The following is a 21,093-nucleotide window of genomic DNA, read 5'->3' as shown; positions in this document are numbered from 1 at the left end:
CAAATAATACACACAGAAATTACATCGACTAATTCGACTTGTAATTTTTGGCTCTTGTTGAAATTAACTTGTCTTCCATTTCTTATGGTTGTCTTCACTTTCACAATTCAATTTGCCACTCGCTTGAACTAATCGTCTTGACTCGTTAGTCCATTATGATTGGGTTTGGATCTAAATTTGATGACCCACTATAAAAAATATAATCCAAACTACTCACGTTTTAATAATATTGGGGCTAAATTATGGTAAAAGAAAATGTCAGGACTATATCCGGTAAAAGCATAAAACTTTGGGACAAAAAAAGACCCTGACCTGATCCCTCTATTTGTACAGAAAATCCTGTTTTATGCGTCTAAATTCATCGACACGTGTCGTTTGATTATTGACTAAATACATATCGATATAAACGAATACAAAATCGTAAAATATCAGGACAGGGAGGGAGTATATTTTAATTCTGACAAAGTATTGAAATTTTGACCATATTTTTTGAAACTTACAACTGAGGGGAGGCACACCATTCAGCTACAGACAGTAGAGTGAGCTGCTATTGCTTTTGAAACCCTAATAAGTTCCCCCGGAACTGAAAACCAAGAATCCAGAAAATGCAGTCCGGCGATGCTAACGGCCACCACCACCACTCGTCGGCCGGAACGAGTCACACTCGGAGAGAACGATTTCGTGTGGGAGGAGGTCGAAGCAGGTCACGTGATACGCATGAGGCACCACCTTGTACGGATTTCGACAAGGCCTATTTCCATTCTTACGCCCACGTCGGTATCCACGAAGAGATGATCAAGGTTGGTTTGTAATCTTGAAAAAAGTATTTTATGCTCTGTTTAAATGAAATTATGTTTCTATCAAGAATTAGGGTCTTATCAATAGGAATGTAGTTTGATGTGTATCTTGATATACATTCCGAATGCAATTCCTGTGCTTTGTTTGGTGGAGTTCAGTTGTGATTATGTAATTATACGGAGCTGTCAGCTGGATGGCTTATTTGGTTTCTGTTGGTCCTTGGCAACATTCTCTTTCAATTGTGCAGGATCGAATTCGAACAGAGACATACAGGGCAGCGATTTTGCAGCATCAGAGTTATATTGAAGGAAAAGTAATATCTCGTGATCTTATTTTAGGGCCCTTTTTTTCCTTGTGCTGAATTTTAATATTAGAACACAACCAATGTTAATAAACTTTTTCCATGTTTATTTTAATTCCAGGCAGAAATTTCGATTCTATATTTCTGTTTATTTTTCACTGTTCTGCAGAGAACTCGTGAATACTGTTAGTTCTATTTATTTATTTATCATTATAGTAGCGTAAGACAATCAAATTGTTTGGATTATCTTACAGTGGCTTTCGACGCATATTAAGGGCTGTATACGACATCCCTGGGCATGGTTTTGCCTTATATGTTTACTAGACAGCCATGCTACAGATTTATAGTTGACCTCTCGAAGATGATAATGCTTGCAGGTTGTGGTGGATGTTGGCTGTGGCACAGGGATTCTTTCTATATTTTGTGCTCAGGCCGGTGCTAAAAAGGCAAGATTCGATGGACTTGATATTTGTCAGAGTGTATATTATGTACAAAATTTATCTTAAAGTTTCATCGAAGTAATATAGATTTATTAACTTCTTGTTATGTTACTAGGTTTATGCAATTGATGCAAGTGATATTGCTCTCCAGGTAAATTAATGCCTTCCCTCACATTTTTCTGTGAAACTATTTTATTTGGTAGATTAAAAGTTTCTATCACTTTGCCTTGTTATACATCTTAATCGGTCAAAGTTCCATCTATCATATCATGGCATAGCGTCAGGATTAAAAATTGGCTCTGGAAATACTGTTCTGTCTGCTATACTTGATGAGTTGCATCTTTTTTTGTCAGCAGTTATATTTGGTGAGTCTAGAATAATGGTTGAAATGTTTCCTTATTGAGTTGTGAAAGAGGTAAAGGGTTGAGCGGAGAGTGTAGATAAAGACAATGTTATCTGCTTCCTTTTGTATCTACGATGCATGATATCATATCATTGCATGTGAAAAATTTAGAACAAACACATAAGAATTTATTTATACTCTTTTGCAACTAAAGAAACGATGACTGATTCTCTATTATGTTTATCCAGGCAAGTGAAGTTGTAAAGGCAAACAATTTAGCAAACAAGGTCATAGTATTGCATGGACGAGTTGAAGTAAGGTTCTTTAAACTTGCTGTAGTATGTTTGAATTAAAAATTCAAAGAATCCTCTTCCATTTTTTTCTTGGACAGTGTTAAAACGTGGCACTCACAAATATGTTGAAGCTGATTTTCCCTTTCGGCTGTTGGTTATTGAATATCAAAAAAACGAAATTGATCGCCGTAGTGCTACTCTATTGTAATTGTCATTTCTGCAGGATGTTGAAATAGATGAGGAAGTTGATGTCATCATTTCTGAGTGGATGGGATACATGCTTTTGTATGAGGTGATTATTGTAATTTATGTTGGTACAGTGTTCATCTACATATCTCATGGTTGAATAGATAGTGGCTTTCTTGAGTTTGTACCATGCCCTTTCATCTAAGTTCTGCCTTCATCATATTCTTTTTTCTCAGAGCATGCTGGGGAGTGTGATTAATGCCAGAGATCGCTGGTTAAAAAAAGGAGGCCTTATCCTTCCTTCACATGCAGTGGTACATATTTCTACTCATAACTGTTGTTCATTTTCAAAGCGCTGATCAGAACCGTACTGCCAGCTTCTAGGCAAACTATATTTATATGTTTTATCATTTATGTATGGTAATACCTTAAATGAATTATATTCCCTGGGTGATCTGTTTTGATTTTGTTGAAGTATTGTTTAGCTAGACTTGTAATTTTAATAAGGCTTATATTAATGCAGTGCTTGCTTCGAATTTTCAAATTTTGCAGTTATACATGGCACCAATCACACATGCTGACAGATACAGTGATAGCATTGACTTCTGGCGCAATGTTTATGGAATTGATAGTGAGTATCTCCTGCTGAATGAAATTACTTCTCTAAATTTCTATCACATTGACAAAATAATTTTGTGTCTTTTTTTATTCGGGATGTTCTTGATAGTTCCCTTATTTTTGCATGCCTTGCTCTTTTGAACATATTTTTTGCTACAAATGACATTTGCTTTCATCATGTTTGGTTGCAGTGTCAGCAATGATGCCTTTAGCAAAACAGTGTGCCTTTGAGGAGCCCTTGGTGGAGACAATTACGGGCGAAAATGTTCTGACATGGCCACATGTGGTGAGTCCAATATTATAACTTTTAGCACGGTTCAACTTCAACCTAAACAAAACAAATGCACCTGATGGTGAATATACATATAGGAATAGTCTATTATTTGCAACCAACTTTTTGTCATTATTTAATCTCAGGTTCTAGTATTTTACTGAGACGTTCATTAACTATCCTGTCTGTGTATCGGACTTGTTTATATGGTTCGGTCTCAGCTTTACTGAGATCATTGACTATTTTCTGTATTGCTGAAATCATTACAGCTTAAACCTGGGGGGAAAGGTTATAAGTAGTTAGTGGCTGTATATTAAATAAGATGATTTCCAGTTTCCTAAATGCTACTTGCATGTGAAACCCTTTCTTTTTTTTTTTCCTAAATGGATTTCATTGACTGATATTTAGGTGCTTGTTTCTGACATGTCTCTATTTTCCTGCCTTTTCGAAGAGCATGATGCATAATGTATCATGTATGTATAATGTATACAATCTCATACAAGTTTACTGATTGCAGGTTAAGCACGTGGACTGCTACACGGTCCAAATTCATGAGCTACAATCTATTACATCAAGATACATGTTCAAGCCGATGATGCGAGGCAAAACTCAGATCTCCTACTTTTGTTGTTTACTAATTTATATTTTGGCCATGGACCTGAAGACATCATCATTTGATGTCAACATTGAAAGTATTTTATATATGTATGTAGCTTGGCACTAATATAATTATTGATGGTCTTCTAATTGCAGCTCCACTTCACGGCTTTTCATTCTGGTTTGACGTAGAATTCACTGGGTCCGCGTCGTCGTCATCCAATAGTCCTTCCCCATCACCGTCTGGTTCATTGAATGACGATGTGGTGGAAGTTACGCAGAGAAAAAAACGACCAAACCCTAGTGATGGCCTTGTGCTGTCTACTGCCCCAGAGGATCCACCAACACATTGGCAACAGGTTTCATCCTTAATTACAGTTTATACCATTAAGTTAGAAACACAGACTTAAGGAAATTTATACTACATAGTACTCAATAGAAACTAGTTGTAATTCCTTTCTCTTGGAATTAATGTAAAAGAAAACCAAAAAATAAACTACTCCTTTGGCTTTAATATAATTCTGTTAAAAAAAGTCGATCCATGGCATGCATGCTGGTGTTTTAACTGAAATTGATTTTGCAGACTGTGGTATATTTTTATGAGCCCATAGAGGTGGAGCAAGATCAAGTGATTGAAGGAAATGTGACACTAACACAAAGCAAAGAAAATCAACGCTTTATGAATATTCATCTTGAATACAAGTAAATTTTTTACTGCAGCTTCTGAGTTTTTACAGTTTCTTTGTTTGTTGCTCTTATTAGACTTAATTCTATTCTAGGACTGGTGGCCGGTTCTTTGTTAAAGAGTCCGTAATGCGGTGATTTTCTGATCGTGGTGCAAAAGAAGACAGAGATAAACTCTGATGACTGATAACTGTAGGATGAAGGAACAGGTGCAGGGAAGTTTTGATCTCAATTTGGTTTTAGATCATTGTTTCAGATGCTTTGTTGTATTTTTATAGACTAATATGAAGAGGGTGTCATTGGTTTACCTTACCGGATATTCTTGGACGCAATCCGCATTCTTTGTAATGTAAGAGTCACACAAATTTGTTTTCTTAAAAGAAGTTTTATAGACTTAACAAGGTTTTTTTGAAGGTGGATTGTTATTCATAGGTATCTTAGATGTCATTCCTTGCGTAATATGGTTTGTACTTGTTGACTTTTAAGTTAACAGTCAGAAAATATAGTCAAATGTAAATCATTTATTGCAAAAAAGACATGTAAGAGGTAAGGTTTCTATAGAAATGCATTTAAGTGGAGTCCATTATTCATGGGCGATTGGTGTCATAGTTTCTGTTGAGATTATTCACATCTGGCTTCAAAACCTTAGGGTGCATTCTTTGTGTGTCTTCGTGTTGCTTCAAATAATTTCAAAAGACGTGTTTTTTATTGAGACGGCACATGTTCGAGACTTCAATGATCGCACCCATAATATACCCTCATCACAAATACAATAATGCTTTTACTGAAACCCAAGCTGCTATCTTCCAATTATTAAAAAACTTGTCCAAAATATACCCTCATCACAAATACAATAATGCTTGTTTCATGTGATTCCTTTTTTAGAAAAGTCTTTGATCTAATTTATTTGCTGTTTAGCTTCATCTGATGAAGCCAGTTAGCAATGTGACATTGGCATATATACCACTCACTTACCCTCATGTTGGCATTGTTGGCAGCATCATCTTCAGAGTCCTTAATTCTCTATGACAAAGATAGGACCCAAAGACTTTTCTTAAAATGGAATCACATGAAACATGCATTATTGTATTAATTTGCGTCTAATTTGGTATTATATATATGTGTACCATACGTTTTATTCTCATATCATCTCATTAGTGGCTTCTTAAACCTTACCTAAAAGCTCGATAATGGCTCTATCGTTTATGCTTATTACTCTAGTATTCTGTGCTGCAATTGCAATCATCTGTTTGATATGCACATACTCGAATACAAGAGATGTAGAGAATATTAATCCTCCTCCGTCCCCACCAAAGCTTCCAATTATAGGCAACCTCCACCAAATAGGCAAACAACTCCACCGAAAACTCCATTCTCTATCCGCCAAATATGGCCCCTTAATGATCCTCAACCTCGGAAGCACTCCATTTCTCGTGATTTCATCTTCAGAGATAGTTGATGAGATCATTAAACAACAAGATGTTCTAATTTCCAATAGACCTACTAAAAAAGATGTGGAAATGTTCTTCCCCAATTCCAACGGTTTGGCCTTTTCCCAACACGGTGACTATTGGAGATTCTTGAAGAAAATTTTCATAACTCAACTATTGAGTTCTCGGAAAGTCGAGGCTTTTCAGTCCGTGAGGGAAGAAGAAACAAAGAAAATGATGGACAAGATAAAGCTTGCAAGCATCAAGAATACTACTTCTGCGGTTAATCTAAGTGAGCTGTATGTTGACATTAACAGCTCTATATTTTCCAGATCCGCGTTCGGTAGAGTACTGAACAAGGACTATGAGAGTGCTGGGAAGTTGGTGAAGAAGGCAATTCAACAAGGTTTGAGATTTTTGCTGATTTGTTTCCTAGTTTGGGATGGATAGATGTTCTAATGGGAAACACGTCACGTGTTAATAATATTGTCAATGAATTGCAAACTTTTCTTGATCGCGTGATTGAAGACCATGAATATTTGAATCCTTATAATGAGCAATCTGATGTGGAGAAAGACTTTGTTGATGTTCTCCTTAATGCTCTCAAGGATCAAAATGCTTGAATCCACCTCAGTAGGGAAAATAGTTAAGATATAAAAAAATCTAGAAAGTAACTACACAAACTTAAAATAAAATTGCTCCAAAAAAATCTATGTATGTTTGTGTAGAGGGAGAATCGTCAAAACCGAACATACATTATTACACTTAAGGATGGACTAAAGTGAGTGACAAGTGGTAGCGATTCACTTGAAGTCTGGTGCTATTTTGATCCCAAGACTGCCGGCGGCTAGTTCTTTCAGTTCTTCAGCTAATTTTAGTTTATTTTCTTATTTTGTAATCCTGGTAATCATTAAGGAAATTTTTTTAGCTCAGAGGTATAAAAGTTTCTTAAGAAGAAGATATACTTTGACTCAACCACCTATTTTTTATAAAATTCTTATTATAAATAAATACATAATCGTAACACAATATTTATCGAATGAATGACTCTTGTTCGACACGTAGCTAGGCTCATTTTGGTAGAGTAGAGGCCTTATGATGAAGGACCGTTCTCATTTCACATCAAGTCTTTCGGCCAAATTCCACTAGAGGAAGAAATGAAGCATTTTTCGAGCTACATTCACTTTGCTGGCTCCCTCAACTTATTAGAAGTTCCTCTAACTCACAACCAGCTCAAAATTCAGCTCATTGAATACTCTCCTATCATAAATCAGCTCAAGTCAGCTCATCTCAGTTCAACTCAGCTCATTCCAGCTCAACTCAGCTCAACTCTCTAGTTAGAAGATTATGAAGAAAATTCGGACAAAGCATTAAATGAGTTGCCTCAATTTTTTCAAGATGTAATCAATTCTTCCAGTTGCAACAAGTCTCCTAGCTCCCACAAGTCTCCTAGCTCTAAGGTTCATGCATCTAACTTTACTGTAAGTGCATGAACCTCCAAGACGAAGCTGCACTCATTCCCCTTAGGGCTGCCGAAATATTCAATGTAACTAGGGTTAATGTTCCGTTTTAATTAATGTATCTAGTCTATTTTAATGTATTTCAATTCTACAAGCAAAGTTGTATTTAATTTTGGTTCATGTATGGCATTTAAAGCCTTTTAGCCGAATGACCTTGTATTTTTCCTATAAAATAATTATTTTTGTGATGAATAAAATTCAGACTTTGCCAAAGAAAAATTCTTTTATTATTTCAATTTTTGTTATATTATTTTAAGTGTGGTTTCTTTCTAAACCATAGCTTCTTCTTTCTTTTCTTGGGAACATATTTTCCGCTATCTCAAAGGGGATTAGAAAACTCGGTCTCTATCCATTTGACACTTAGAAGCATCTCAAACTTCTAAGTACTATTATCCAGAAAAATACTAAAAAAAACCAAAGAACAAATTTCGGTTAAAACCTTACTTGTTTACTTGTTAAAAATATTTTCGCTAGATCTGACTCTCGTCCACAAAACTGGGTTTTTCACCCTCGTCTGTGACCAGAATTAAGTGTTCTTGGAACCGTTGGAAAGTAGACATCCGACTCTACAATTTAGCATCCGACCTTGCTCGATTCTGACTCCTGAAGCGCCCAAAATCCTCGCCCAAAGTTGCTGTTTGTTTCCTATCCGAGAGGAAACTTCTCAACTTGTCCCTTTCGATTAACGTTGGTTTATCGTGCGATTTAATCGTCACATCGATATGCCATCACCCTATACCCTCTTAATCCATAAAAAATGAAAACATTAGATATATTATTATGATATTTATAAATTAAATATACTTTATATATGTCGTATAAACTTTCAAATTAAATTGACAAGTCTAACATTAATAAATAAATTAATCTTGTTTAAAGGAAAAGTTATTATATATACACATTAATCTGAATTCCTGATTAGGCATCCAATATTTTTAAAATACTTATTTTTTAGCTTATCCAAGTATCCTCACCGTCGACAGTCATGAGTCAGCGCACGAAGTGATAGAGAACTGACCACAATTTTTTTTTATTCACATTAAAATACTTCAATTATCTCTTAAAATAGTTAAGCAAGTTTATTAATAATTTCTAATTAATATTTTATTCAATAAATTTTAAATACTTAATTAATAATTATTTATTTATGGTAAACTAGGAAATAATATTAAACCAAAGAGTCCAAAAAGGACTAAATCTTTTACAGTAGCCGGTAGAGAGATATCCATAAAGCGTTAACAAAGCTAAAAATACATGAATGAAAAGAAGAAGCAATATCTTTGAGTTCATCAATGAGAATGTCACAGCTTCTCAAACTTTTCCCAGATTTTTGCAGCTCATTAATCAACTGCAGACAGTCTCCTTCTATTTGTACTTGCTGCAATCCCAATCTTTTTGCCAGAAGTAATGCGACCTTGCTGCACAAGTTTCTGCATGAAAAGCATCTTCAATATATGCTCCAACCTTCCCCATTCATCTTCCAAGACACACCCCAACCTATTACGAGCCACCACACCAAAACAGTTTGTATGGGCACCATAAATAAAAGATGCATCAAAATTAATCTTGACTAAACCCAATTCTGGAGGTTTCCATTTATCGGTAACAGGACAATGAGATTGTGACGGCTGTAGTGAGATAAGATCCAACCAATGCAGATTATCTTTCCATACCATAATGCCTATGTTACTTTTTTTTTGACAACAAGTTAATTTTTTTATTAAAATTAAAGATGGTCTAGTCGGTTTAAGTCAGCTATCTCCGATCCGCCGGGTGAAACTCAGGGAGAACCGTACATGATAAGGGAGAGCGTCGTCCAAAAACCGACTACCGTTTGGGTGTAAACCCGATTACAATGATAATGTAACAATGCTTGGAGGGATGTGAAAAGAAATGAAATCTAGCCATTACAAAAGATGTGTATGTATCTGGTTTTGAAGATGTAGCTTTCCTGCCTTGAAGATGTCCCAGATTAATCCTGCCTAGTAGCTTTCTTTTTGGACCAAAATAGGATTCCGGCTGCACTTGTTTGGAGTTCGTTGAACAAGTAACAAAAATCATCATTTGCGGCCTTCATCCATGTCGTAGCTCTATGAAGAATAAACAAATGCAGATCACACCAACGTGGTTGAGTATCTTCAAAAATTAAGCGATTTTGCTGAAGCCAGATTGTCCACAATGTAGCAGCTAGCATAATATTGAGAAATTTTTTTTGCATCCTTCCTTGACCCAAACCATACCAGAGATATCAAGTCGCTGGTATTTTCAGAGATACAAAATGAGACTCCCCGCCATTTAAGAAGCTTGCACCAAACCTGCCACGAAAACTTGCAGTGAAGGAGAAGGTGACTTGCTGTTTCTATATTAGATAGGCAGAATGGACATATGTTTTCAGGGGGCTGGACGATCCTTTTTTCGCACAAGAAGTCTTTAGTTAGAATCCTCTCATGAGTCAATTGCCATAAGAATATGCTGACTTTGGGGGGAATCTTTGTTTTCCAGAGTAAATAAAGATGAGGGGGAAGTGAGCTGCAGCTGTGTTCAAATTTTCAAGATGAAATCGACCACTCTTTGCAGAATATCCGTTATTATCATGAGTACAGATCATCGAGTCCTTATTATTGGGGAGAGGAGAAAATGAGTCTATGAGGGACATTAATTCACAGAGAGATGCTTGCTCATAAAGAAATAATTCTCTCCTCCAACACAAGTTCCAATGCCAGGTTGTACCTATCCAAACTCCCATTTGCGAGATTGAGTAGTATGTACCAGAGGAAGCTAGAAATAATCTCGGAAATTTATCTTTCAGTGAGCCATCGGTACACCACTTATCCCACCAGAATTTAACTCTATGCCCGTCGTCGATACGTATAGATAAAGAATTCAACAATTGATCTTCCATTATTCGAGAGGATGACAATGGTGCTAATATGCCTTTGCACACATGAGAGAGCTTCGAATTATTTAGCTTTGGGACAAAATGAGTCAACCTCCTCATCAAAGTATTTCTTTTTAATTATCTCCTTCCAAACATTATTCTCCTCATCCACATGTCGCCACAGCCACTTAAATAACAGCGCACTATTTTTGTCCGTAATCGAACCAATTCTCAAACCTCCATTGAGCTTTGAGGCAATGACTTTGGACCATTTAATAGCACGAAATCTCCTTTCAGAGACACCATACCAAAAGAATTTCTGGAGCCTCGGAGTTAATCTTGTTCGCAACCTTCTTTGGAATGGGGAAGACTGATAGGTAGTAGATCGGAAGATTTGATAAGACAGATTTGATTAAGGTAAGTCTACCTCCAATTGATAGAGTTTTTCCCTTCCATGAAGCCAAACGCTCGTCAACCTTTTTCAATACAGGCTCCCATGTCGAACATTTTGAAGGATCCCCTCCTAAAGGCAAGCCAAGATACGTCATTGGGAGCTTGGTAACAATACAACCAAATATACCAGCTAGTTCATTTGAGAATTCATCATCAATATTGAGGCCAACAAAGGAGCACTTATTGTAATTTATCTTCAGGTCTGAGGCAATTGAAAACCCGTTCAACAAAAGTTTGAGCTTCTTCATAAATTCAAGAGAGGCCGGCACAGATAAAATAGAGTCATAAGCAAATTGTGGTAACGAGAGTGAATCATTCCCCCATAAATCAAGTGGCTGCTATTAAGAAAAGAAACGGTGAATGCCTATGTTACTTGATGCAGGTTGTTCACACACAAAATTCGAAGACAACTTTGTTTCAATTCATCCAAATCCAAAAAGCAGCTAGTATGAACAAAAACAGTCAATCATCTTGAAGATTAGCAAACAAATTATTTAGCCAGCCAAAAAACATAAAATTGAAAAAAAATCCACACTCCAACTATAAACTTTTAATTCCCCTATCTTTCGAGCTATACTCAACTCAATTAAATTCATATCTAATTTTAATTTATCATCCTATCATTTGAAATTTATCGACCCTAGTCGGAATTAAATCCTAACATCATCTCGGCGCCTCTGGCTTTATGAATTCATAAAATGGACTAGTCAGAAGAACTATTCTTAGGCCTGCTGCAATACTACATAATATAACTAAATAAACCTTCCATCCATCAATCAATCAATCATCAATCAATCAATCTTATATAGACAATAGAGAGACTTTCTCAATTTGTTCTAATTGTAATTAAATTGTAAATTTTATTGTCAAATCAACATCCGACACGGGGCGTTTTATTAACGAATAATAATTTGACATATATATTTAAGAATTTTGAGTTTAATAGGAAGCAAATTATAATTTTAAATCAATGATATTTTTTTCCTATTCTAATTAGGAAAGCAAAATACAATAAAAACATAATGATTCCTAATAAAATTCTACCAACTAATTTTTTCTAATAAAAACAAATATAATAATTTTAATTTTAATCCTAATCAATTTCCTATCTATTATTTAAAAAATTATTCATAATAAAATTTATATATTCTTTTTTTTTATTCCTAATTAAAACGGACACATCTTCTTATTTTTCCTATTCAAACGCGCATATTATTAAAAAATTATTTCTAATTTATTTTCTAATATATATTATTTTTTTCTAATTTTTTCATTAAACTATTATTCATCATAAAAACGCGTTATAGTTTTGATTCTATTCTTAATTAAAACGGACATATATTATTTTTCAAGTAAGAGTAACAACTAAATTGATTAAATATAATTGTAAATTTTATTATGAAATCAATCTTGATATATAACTTTTACGTTTGCTATGTTTATTAATTTTAAAAAAAAATAAACTTTAAATTTAATAGGATTGTATATTTTGAAATCAAATCAAAATAATTAAAACTGCTATAAAATTAAAATAATTCTCTTTGAATATAATATTTATATAGATTTAATAATATTTTTAAAAAATAATTATTATATAATTTTTTATATGATATATATATTTAAATTATTAATTATTGAAGGTATGAACTTTTTTGTTCAACGGAAGGACCCACTTACTAGTTATAACTAAATAAGTCTTCTTTGACCAGAAAAAAAATTCTTTATCAAATTCCCATGCGTACTATATATGGCATTCACAGAACACACGACGCTTAAACACCAATTAGCACGTTATTAAAAAAGATAAACACCAATTAGCACGAATACGGTCGGCCTCTTTTGACAACAATTTATTAATTAGTACCGCTTATACTTTAGATCAACAGTAATAGTAAATAAATGAAAGGATGTCAAATACTTTCTTTTTTCTTTGGTTTATTATGAATGTCAAATACTTAATTAGTGCCATGGGAAAAAAATTAGAGCGGGGATATATACATAATTGCCATTTGCGAAAATGACCAGTAGAAGAACATGAGCCCGAGAACATGATTAGTGGAGCATGTGTTCTTTTCCTTCCTCATCTGTGCAGCCGTTTTGCTGATCCCAAAAAAAGAAAAAAAAAAAAAGAAAAGAAAAGGAAGCCGTTTTGCTGATGGTTTGATGCTCGTGATGTCTTGTTGTATATACAATGCAGGTTCGAAACAAGTCTAAATGGTTTGAAATATTTTTATCAAACAAATGGGAAAAAAATTATTACCTTTTTAAAAGTTTAATTAAGTTCCATTAATCAGAAGTCATTGGTCTATTATTCGACTAGTTGACAGTCTTGTCCCAATTTTTAAACTAACAGTAATTTGTCAGTGAAGAGAGATGCATCTTTTTAACATGTCGTCAATGTGTAGATATCTTTGACGACCCTCCATTGGTATCTTCTTTTAACATTTTAATTCTTAGGTTTCATCTTGCATATATCTAACCAATCAAATTATAGACCTCATAAATTTTATTTTTCCCATATCAGTAATTGAGTTTATTAGCATGAGAGGCTGGAATTTGAGTTTAGCTAATTTATGTTGTTAATATAAATTAATAAGGAATGAAAGTATTTCCCGGTTATGTAATTAAAGTTATATATATGATTTCTACTTCATATAGATAGATATGGGATCTATGGGGAAATTACTTAAAAATACACTTTGTGAAATTAATCAAAGCTGATGGAATTAACAAAATGTTAATTTCTCCATTCAAGGTCCAAAAAATGATCGTTTCAACGGGACAAGTCTTCTTCTAGACCCACAAAAGCAAAAAAAGGGTCAAGTCTAGTGTTTGAACTTAATTACGAACCAAAGTATAAATGGGAGACCATGACTTGGTATATGCCTATATATTATATAGTATAACTTAAAATAGCTACAACTTCAATACGTTATTTAATTTTCTACACCGTGTAAAACAGTTCTTTGAATTTTATCTCTCTTTGAAAACCCATGTACTATATAGATGTATGCGTCTCAATTGAAAAGTTAACAACCCAAATTAAACCAAATTAGCTAGCAATGGAGGAGGTGATTCATATAATGTATCAAGGCTCGAAATTAGTTACAGATTTGGAGTCAACCCTACCGAATTTATCTAATCATCCTGAGTTACTCTTGAAGTCCTGTGATGAGATCACAAATGTATTTGCTTCTGCTCGAGACAAGCTCAATGCATGGATATTGCAATCATCTTCTAAATATCAAATTCTCCAGGAGCAGCAGCAACATATCGATCCGAGCTTACACGAATGGATAAAGAGGCAAATTCTTTCAGCTAGTAGGAGTAGTACTACTACTTCTAATACTCAACTCGGAGTTTCATCCGAAGGGGATGCTCAAGCCAATGTTAATGTATTGGATTCTGGAAGACCCGGTTCCTCTAATTCACAAAGACCAGCTCCAAGAAGAAGGTAATCTTATCTAATTAATTATAGACTATTAAGTTATTTGATAACATATATAGATGTTAATTACTTGCCAACATATATGGCTACCTCTACATATTGTTTTACCCTATATATATATTTTGGTGTAATTATATAAAATGAAATTTAGAAAATCGAAATGGTCATCCATGCATTTCATATCAGAATGCACATTTCAGAAAGCTAAACGAAGATAAAATCTCTTAGTGGAAGGGAAATTGGTTCAAATATTATATTTAATCACAGCTTAACCAAGTATGTGCATATTAAATTGCATATCATGTTACTGTCTATTCATATCTAGAGATGGAGACTAATTTTTATTTTTTAAAATATTAAAATAATTATGTAAATATATTGCTCTTAAATTTGAAACATATATTCAGATTTCTTGCGTTCCCTAGTATAAGATATATAAATTTACCTCGATTTCCCTATGTGTATAGATGTCAAATGGCAAGCTAACTTAAGAATTTAACAATCATACAGGTTTATGTACGTGTGCCTTGATGAGATTCTTCTATGTATGTGTGTATATATGTATGAAGGAAAATTGTGTGTACATACATATATATTTACAAATTTAGCTACATCGTATGTGTACAGGTAGTGCTGTTTCATACTCAGATGGGGAAATGACTAGATCGTTTCCTTGGCAGAGTAAATTCTGTGTCATGTTTAACTTTCGGTTCCATCCGGAGAGGAACCTACATAACAAAGCAAAAGAGAACTTCCAAGAAAATTGCTAGACCGATAATATAAATTTCCTAGTTTTGATCGTCCATTAATGTCGTTTTGTCTCTAACTGCTATTTTTTTTGCAGTACCACAAAAATGCATGGCAATTTTATCTTCATCTATTGTAAATTGTAGTTGAGTTTCCCAATAGTGATTTCCAAGGCATTACTAGCTACTGTAACAAATACTTAAAGTTTATGAAGCTAATTAACATTCAAATTTATATTATTAATCAATTTTAAAGACATGCATGTTTACGTGCTATTAAATTTAATTATAGGAAGGGCGACGGAGAGAAGAGAACTGTGACACTCCCTGCTCCGCAACATGGAAACACTGACCTTCCTCCAGAAGATGGCTTCACTTGGAGAAAATATGGCCAAAAGGAGATTTTGGGTTGCAAATTTCCTAGGTGAGTTTATTACTCTGAGCTTTATATATATCATAAGTCTAAATATTTTATGTTTGCTTCTTTGAAGGTTAACATAAACTCTAATTGATCTTAAAAAGAAAAATTAATCTCAAATTTCAGGAAACAAATTAGCTTAAACTTTTAACTGATAGGGCCTTTATCATAGGACAACAATTTGACTAGTTATAAATATGAATTTCATAGAATTTTATTTAACAAGTGAGTGCTTCGTTTGTTGGATGAGAAGTCCGTACTTTTAAGATAAATATAAATTATCATTTAAAATATTGCTAATTTATATTTCAAAAATAAAATAAAAATTATGTTTAATATTAAATTAAAAGGGGAAAAAAATTACAATATCTATTGACTTTAATTAAAAATATATAAAAAATATAATTGTAGTTTATTTTAAGAATTATAATTCTAATGAAATCTTGTTCCTATTTATTATTTATCATAAAATGAATAAAAAATAAATAGACACATGTCAAAATTTATTTTGATAATAAATTTGTAATTCGAACCACTCAATTTTATTTTTTCTATAGTATCGAAAGTTTTCAAAATAAGAGGTTGTATTTAGACTGAACATTAACATTTAATTATTTAATACATGCATATATATATGTTGTCAAATGTTTTCTTAGATCTTTGAAGCTTATTGAACCGAAACTAGATATTAGACTGTGTCAAAACTAAAAATTATTGATGCCCAATACACTTCAAAACTTTTAGAAAAAAAATCATTATTGTCGAGCAAATTTAAATTTTGGGACAATTTCAAACACGACATTTTCCATAAGTTTGTAGTTAGAAGTCTGTTGAGTTGTTCAATAACGAATTCTTCATATGTGTTAACGCATCATGCAGAAGGTTCGACTAAAAGCATATGTCTAAGTTGTCTACAACAAGACTCAGTCATGTCTAACCGAAATTGACTTGCTGTATATATCAGGAAACTTTCAATTTCCTATCTATAGCTAGTCATTATAAACGTTACACACTTTAATTTCAATTTCAAAGACAATTTCAACCCTAAGAGTTTAAAACAACAACAAATCGAAAATAATAGGATAAATCTAATCACACACTGTGTATTTAGTGGTTTAACTATACAAATCAACCATAAATAATGGACATAGATACTTAACGTATTGACTAAATAGTGAAGAAGCATGATGTCAAGGTATGTTACTTTTAAAGCTAAAATAAAAAAAATTGGTTATAATGTTTTACTATTGTCTATTAAAATTAGATTTTATTAGTGATATTAGGTATATAAAATCCTAAGTTTTTATTCTCTTGTCATATATACATACTTATATTATAATTCTCTATTTAGTCAGTACATTATTTTTCGAATCTCTACCCTTAACGTTGCTTATAATTTCATTAATTAATAAAGAGTCAGTTACATGCCTAAACACATCAAAAAAAGGTACATAAGCCTAAATTATGAGTTTTAAATGATAAATGAATTCTCACTCTAGTTACTACGCACATCGATTAAATTATGGTCTAACAAAAATAAATAAATAAATTATATTCACGCGATAGGTCAAAATGCGATTAATTAACCATATACTATTTGAAATTATTAATATAAAATATCTAACATTTTCCCATTTACAATTTATTTTTTCTTATGGAACTTGAGGGGAAGAAGAAAAAAACCTCCAATTCGATACTTACTAGGGTATAAGTTTCAGCGTTAACGTTACAAATATACCAACTTCAATTTCAGGGGTTACTATAGGTGCACACACCAAAAACTATATCACTGTCCAGCCAAGAAGCAAGTGCAACGTCTAGACAACGATCCCTACATGTTCGAAGTAACCTATCGGGGCATCCACACGTGCCACATGTCATCCACTGCTCCATCCGTGGCCCCACCGCCACCGGAATTCACCCAAGGGATGAGTCATCACACTAGCATAACCACAACTAGTACTAGTAGTACTACTTTTGTACCAAATTCAATTCCATCGGCCCAGTGGCTCAGCATGGAATATCGTGGCAGAGGGGCCAGCAGCGCAATGGCCGGTGGCAGCAGTGTGGGTTGTGGTGCAGGGCCTTCCTCTTCTACCCGATATGGGGCGGCCGACTCGGTAGCGGACATGGTGGATGTGATGTTCAATTCCGGGAGTAGCAGCACAACTAATAGTATTGACTTCATTTTTCATCCAGTCGACAATAAATGGGATCATTCAGAGGATAAAAATAATTAAATTAAATACGACCAATACACAAGTTGGGCAATTCATTTAGTTGATTAACATTGATTGGATTCATTTTTTTTTTCTCTTTCTGTTCTAGGTTTATATATAGTTTGTTAACTTGATTAATGCTACATTTAAAAGTGAGAAAATAAAGAATAGAAGCCCAAAATTTTCTTTTCATAGGTTTTTTTTTTCTTTTTCTTGGATACTTTGTGTGAATGAGTAATGGAAAAAATTTCAGAGTGATGCATTTGAATGAAATGTGAAGGGCCCATATGAAACGTGTTGCTTGAATTTCATTGTGCACCAGCAGCCAGCCAAAACTGAAAATACTTGTTCATTTTCGTTTCCAGTTGTGTACTTTATAACGTTGTCCAATATTAATCTACTTGTGTACACTCAAGCTCTTTTTCTCGGTACAATTTTGCATGTGTTCCATACTTTGAAACATTACTACAAAACATGTGATTAGGAACGAATTGTTGAAAGGAAATGAGTTCCAAATTTAACAAGTATTGGACCAGATTTGGAATGAATAATGGAATATACTATAAATATTTAATTTTATAATCCTCTACTTCTTTTGGAACGGAAAAAATACGTCCCAAATTTATGTTTTATAATTTGGAACGGAATTTGTCGTTTTAAAAGTCAAATAATATTTATAAACATGTAACATATATTCTCGTTCTAAATATTCTAGGACTAAACGAACATACCCATTCCAAAAATAAATTTATCTTTAAATTATGAATGGATTACGTCGGTGGTAAAATATTGTAAAGTTGGAACGCCTATTTTCGTTCCATAGTGTCTGACTAAACAAATGAAGTATCCCATTCTTTAGTGTCAGAGTAAAACCAAGTTTGGGCTGAAAATTTTGGTGAAAATTTTCACACGGAACAAAAAAGTTTTTGTAGGTGCGCGTATTCGGTTTAATCCGGATTGATTATATTGGCATTTTTGACTCGATTTATTACTGCCATTGGAGGATGATTCGGTTCGGTTTACTCAGTCAATATCTTATCCGAATCATTGTTTAAATTAAGTCAAATATTTATTTGATTTCACATTATCTTCTAAATGGTTGGAGAAGTTACTTGAAGAGAAAAAAATCAAGAGATCGAGTTCTACAACAACTCGATCATTTCAGAACTCTCAGTGTGGCGTGCATATATATTGAAGAAATCACAGATTCATTTTTTAACACTTTTATGCGTGAGTATTACAAAAGATCGGAAGTCATTTTCATCGTAGAGCTTCATTGAGGTATCTTAGATCTTTTTGTATAGAGTTCATTAGGGTTGTAATTACACTTATTTGTCACTCTAAAGGACACATATAAAAGTGTATTCATTTATAAATTATTCTTCTTTAGAAAAAAAACCATCAGCCAATATAAATTTTATCATATACGAAATGAAAACTCTCAAGATTAAGAACATAAGTGATTCAAACATTTATCTATCTACTTGACCTCTAGTCATATAGTCAACTATTTCTATCTCAATCAAGAAGCAACTTATCCAAATTATTGTCTACTCTACCATTTTCCCTTGACAGGATTCATTTTTGTGAAATCACAAATTTTCAACTTTGAATAGAAAATCTACAAAGGCTACGGGAGACAAACCTAAGCTACTCCATTGAATATTTTGGACTGCATTACACTACCGACACTCTTGCATATAACTTCCTCCACCATTCAAAAATTTCCAGAGAAACCATTTCACATACAAGCCATTCTCATTTCAAGATATTCTCTACAAACATATCAGTACATACAGTCCAATTTACAGTCCCATTTACAATAAAAATTAAGTCCAAAGTTCTTCCGTAACAAGCTTACGGAAGATTATAACTGTTAAAATTTACAAAATCGTAAGCAACTTACTGTCGAAAATTCGAGTTGCCCAGAATAAACCCAAATCGAGATATGTCGTAGAAGGAGTGACGAGGAGTTCAGAAACGGTTCAATTTCTTCAATCTGACGGCGATAACCCACTGAGTCACGACTGAGTCACCGTCGACCCGTGACTCAGTCGACCGATTCTTGGCCGAGTTGAACTCCCAGGAGCTTCCTTGTTCGACGGAGAACACATCTGAGCATAAGCCTCCGTGAGAATCGGTGACCGGAAACTTTCGAGGTAAAATTCGACCCTTTAAACCTGTTAAATCATAGGGATTTTCATATCAAAACGATCCTTAGGAGGAGTACAATAACTTACTAAAAGATGGAAACTAAAGAGAAACCATTACGAATTAGACAAAAATAACTTGATTTTTGGAATCCCCACGCCGAGAGCTTTGATTTGCATACTGGATTGTCAAGTTTAGCGTCGTCGTCACCGGCGACCGCCGTCGGAGAGAGAAAGAGGGGGAGAGGGAGGCAGTTATCGTGAAATGAAGAAGAAGATGTAATAATGGTTTTAAATATCAAATGACCATTTTGCCCTCAAGTCTTTAAAATAATTACAAAAAATACCTTCTGTCTTTGAAATAGTCAAGGGTAAGACTGTCTTCATATACCGAACCTGTTTAAAGACAGTCCGAACCTAGTTTTATCTTTCGAATCTAATAAAATCATTTTTATTGGTCCCGAACCTATCAAATTTTTACAATAGGTTAAAATTCTTGTTTTAAACATAATATGTAAAAAATGGAATTTAAAGATAAGAAATATAATTTATTTCGATTTTTGATAAATTAGAGTTAAAAGATAATGTAATTAATTGTTTTAAAAATTATTTGGAGTAGTAAATCAGTTTAAAAAAATTATGAAAAAATTAAAGTATATTATTTTAAATGATTAGGAAAATTGTGCAAATTTCCTAAATACTTTTATGTTATAAAAGTATTTAATTCAATAAATGGATTAAGGAAAAATTGATTTTAGAATATAATTAAAGAAATATTTTAAAAGTAACTTAGAGTTATTGCGACGAGAGTGACGTGTACGGTTTAATTCGTAGTAAACACTAATATGAGTTAAAGATCAAGTAAAATTAAAGTAGAACAACAAGACATTTCAATTATCCTAAAAATTAGAAAATAATATTTTTTATATATCGTCTAGTAGGTAACGAAACTACGGGCGACATTGAAGAAGTAGCTAATATCAATTAGCAATTATCGGTCTTCATTACTGTGAGTAGACTTTTAATTATAGAAGGCGCTTATATTTTTATTATGTACTTCATGCATATTGTTTGTATATAATATATATAATAGCTACCTAGGATTGGTTGTATTATATAAACAAATATATATATATATCGATTTGGGAAATAAATTGATATTTATATATATATATGTATATATTTTGGAAAAAATATTATGAACTATATGATAAATAATCATATATATATAATTTGAGAGAAAATATCCGGAAATAATTCTAAATAAATTAAGCGGATAAATATCCGTAAAGATTTATAA

At 33.2% G+C, this 21,093-nt stretch overlaps 3 protein-coding genes across 3 annotated transcripts; all 3 read left to right on the top strand.

The window, feature by feature from the left end:
• The first annotated feature begins 605 nt into the window (after positions 1 to 605).
• Positions 606 to 4,669, top strand: LOC139882892 (probable protein arginine N-methyltransferase 6). The gene is made up of 13 exons (XM_071867145.1): positions 606 to 800; positions 1,046 to 1,111; positions 1,477 to 1,545; positions 1,655 to 1,690; positions 2,131 to 2,196; positions 2,399 to 2,467; positions 2,598 to 2,675; positions 2,914 to 2,992; positions 3,171 to 3,265; positions 3,768 to 3,852; positions 4,004 to 4,206; positions 4,431 to 4,549; positions 4,627 to 4,669. Exons 1-13 carry the CDS (start codon positions 606 to 608, stop codon positions 4,667 to 4,669), a joined length of 1,203 nt encoding a protein of 400 aa, XP_071723246.1.
• A 1,052-nt stretch (positions 4,670 to 5,721) lies between these two features.
• LOC139882891 (cytochrome P450 71A19-like) lies at positions 5,722 to 6,584 on the top strand. Its single transcript, XM_071867144.1, has 2 exons — positions 5,722 to 6,367; positions 6,412 to 6,584. The coding sequence occupies exons 1-2, from the start codon at positions 5,722 to 5,724 to the stop codon at positions 6,582 to 6,584; spliced, it is 819 nt and encodes a 272-aa protein (XP_071723245.1).
• A 7,290-nt stretch (positions 6,585 to 13,874) lies between these two features.
• LOC139882889 (WRKY transcription factor 55-like) lies at positions 13,875 to 17,664 on the top strand. The gene is made up of 3 exons (XM_071867143.1): positions 13,875 to 14,266; positions 15,299 to 15,430; positions 17,178 to 17,664. The coding sequence occupies exons 1-3, from the start codon at positions 13,875 to 13,877 to the stop codon at positions 17,662 to 17,664; spliced, it is 1,011 nt and encodes a 336-aa protein (XP_071723244.1).
• The last annotated feature ends 3,429 nt before the right edge of the window (positions 17,665 to 21,093 follow it).

The sequence above is a fragment of the Rutidosis leptorrhynchoides genome, unplaced genomic scaffold, assembly GCF_046630445.1.
Source record: "Rutidosis leptorrhynchoides isolate AG116_Rl617_1_P2 unplaced genomic scaffold, CSIRO_AGI_Rlap_v1 contig323, whole genome shotgun sequence".
NCBI lineage: Eukaryota > Viridiplantae > Streptophyta > Magnoliopsida > Asterales > Asteraceae > Rutidosis > Rutidosis leptorrhynchoides.
Note: the sequence above shows the minus strand (reverse complement) of the source record. Positions and strands in the feature narration are given on the sequence as shown.

What these genes read in the sequence shown, in the direction of transcription:
- LOC139882892 (XM_071867145.1), top strand. Translation starts at nt 606, where the DNA reads ATGCAGTCCGGCGATGCTAACGGCCACCACCACCACTCGTCGGCCGGA. An exon ending in CAATGTTTATGGAATTGATA is followed by an intron (nt 2,993 to 3,170) that starts GTGAGTATCTCC and finishes GTTTGGTTGCAG; the next exon opens with TGTCAGCAATGATGCCTTTA. An exon ending in CACCAACACATTGGCAACAG is followed by an intron (nt 4,207 to 4,430) that starts GTTTCATCCTTA and finishes TTGATTTTGCAG; the next exon opens with ACTGTGGTATATTTTTATGA.
- LOC139882891 (XM_071867144.1), top strand. Translation starts at nt 5,722, where the DNA reads ATGGCTCTATCGTTTATGCTTATTACTCTAGTATTCTGTGCTGCAATT. An exon ending in GAAGAAGGCAATTCAACAAG is followed by an intron (nt 6,368 to 6,411) that starts GTTTGAGATTTT and finishes TGGGATGGATAG; the next exon opens with ATGTTCTAATGGGAAACACG.
- LOC139882889 (XM_071867143.1), top strand. Translation starts at nt 13,875, where the DNA reads ATGGAGGAGGTGATTCATATAATGTATCAAGGCTCGAAATTAGTTACA. An exon ending in AGACCAGCTCCAAGAAGAAG is followed by an intron (nt 14,267 to 15,298) that starts GTAATCTTATCT and finishes ATTTAATTATAG; the next exon opens with GAAGGGCGACGGAGAGAAGA. An exon ending in TTGGGTTGCAAATTTCCTAG is followed by an intron (nt 15,431 to 17,177) that starts GTGAGTTTATTA and finishes CTTCAATTTCAG; the next exon opens with GGGTTACTATAGGTGCACAC.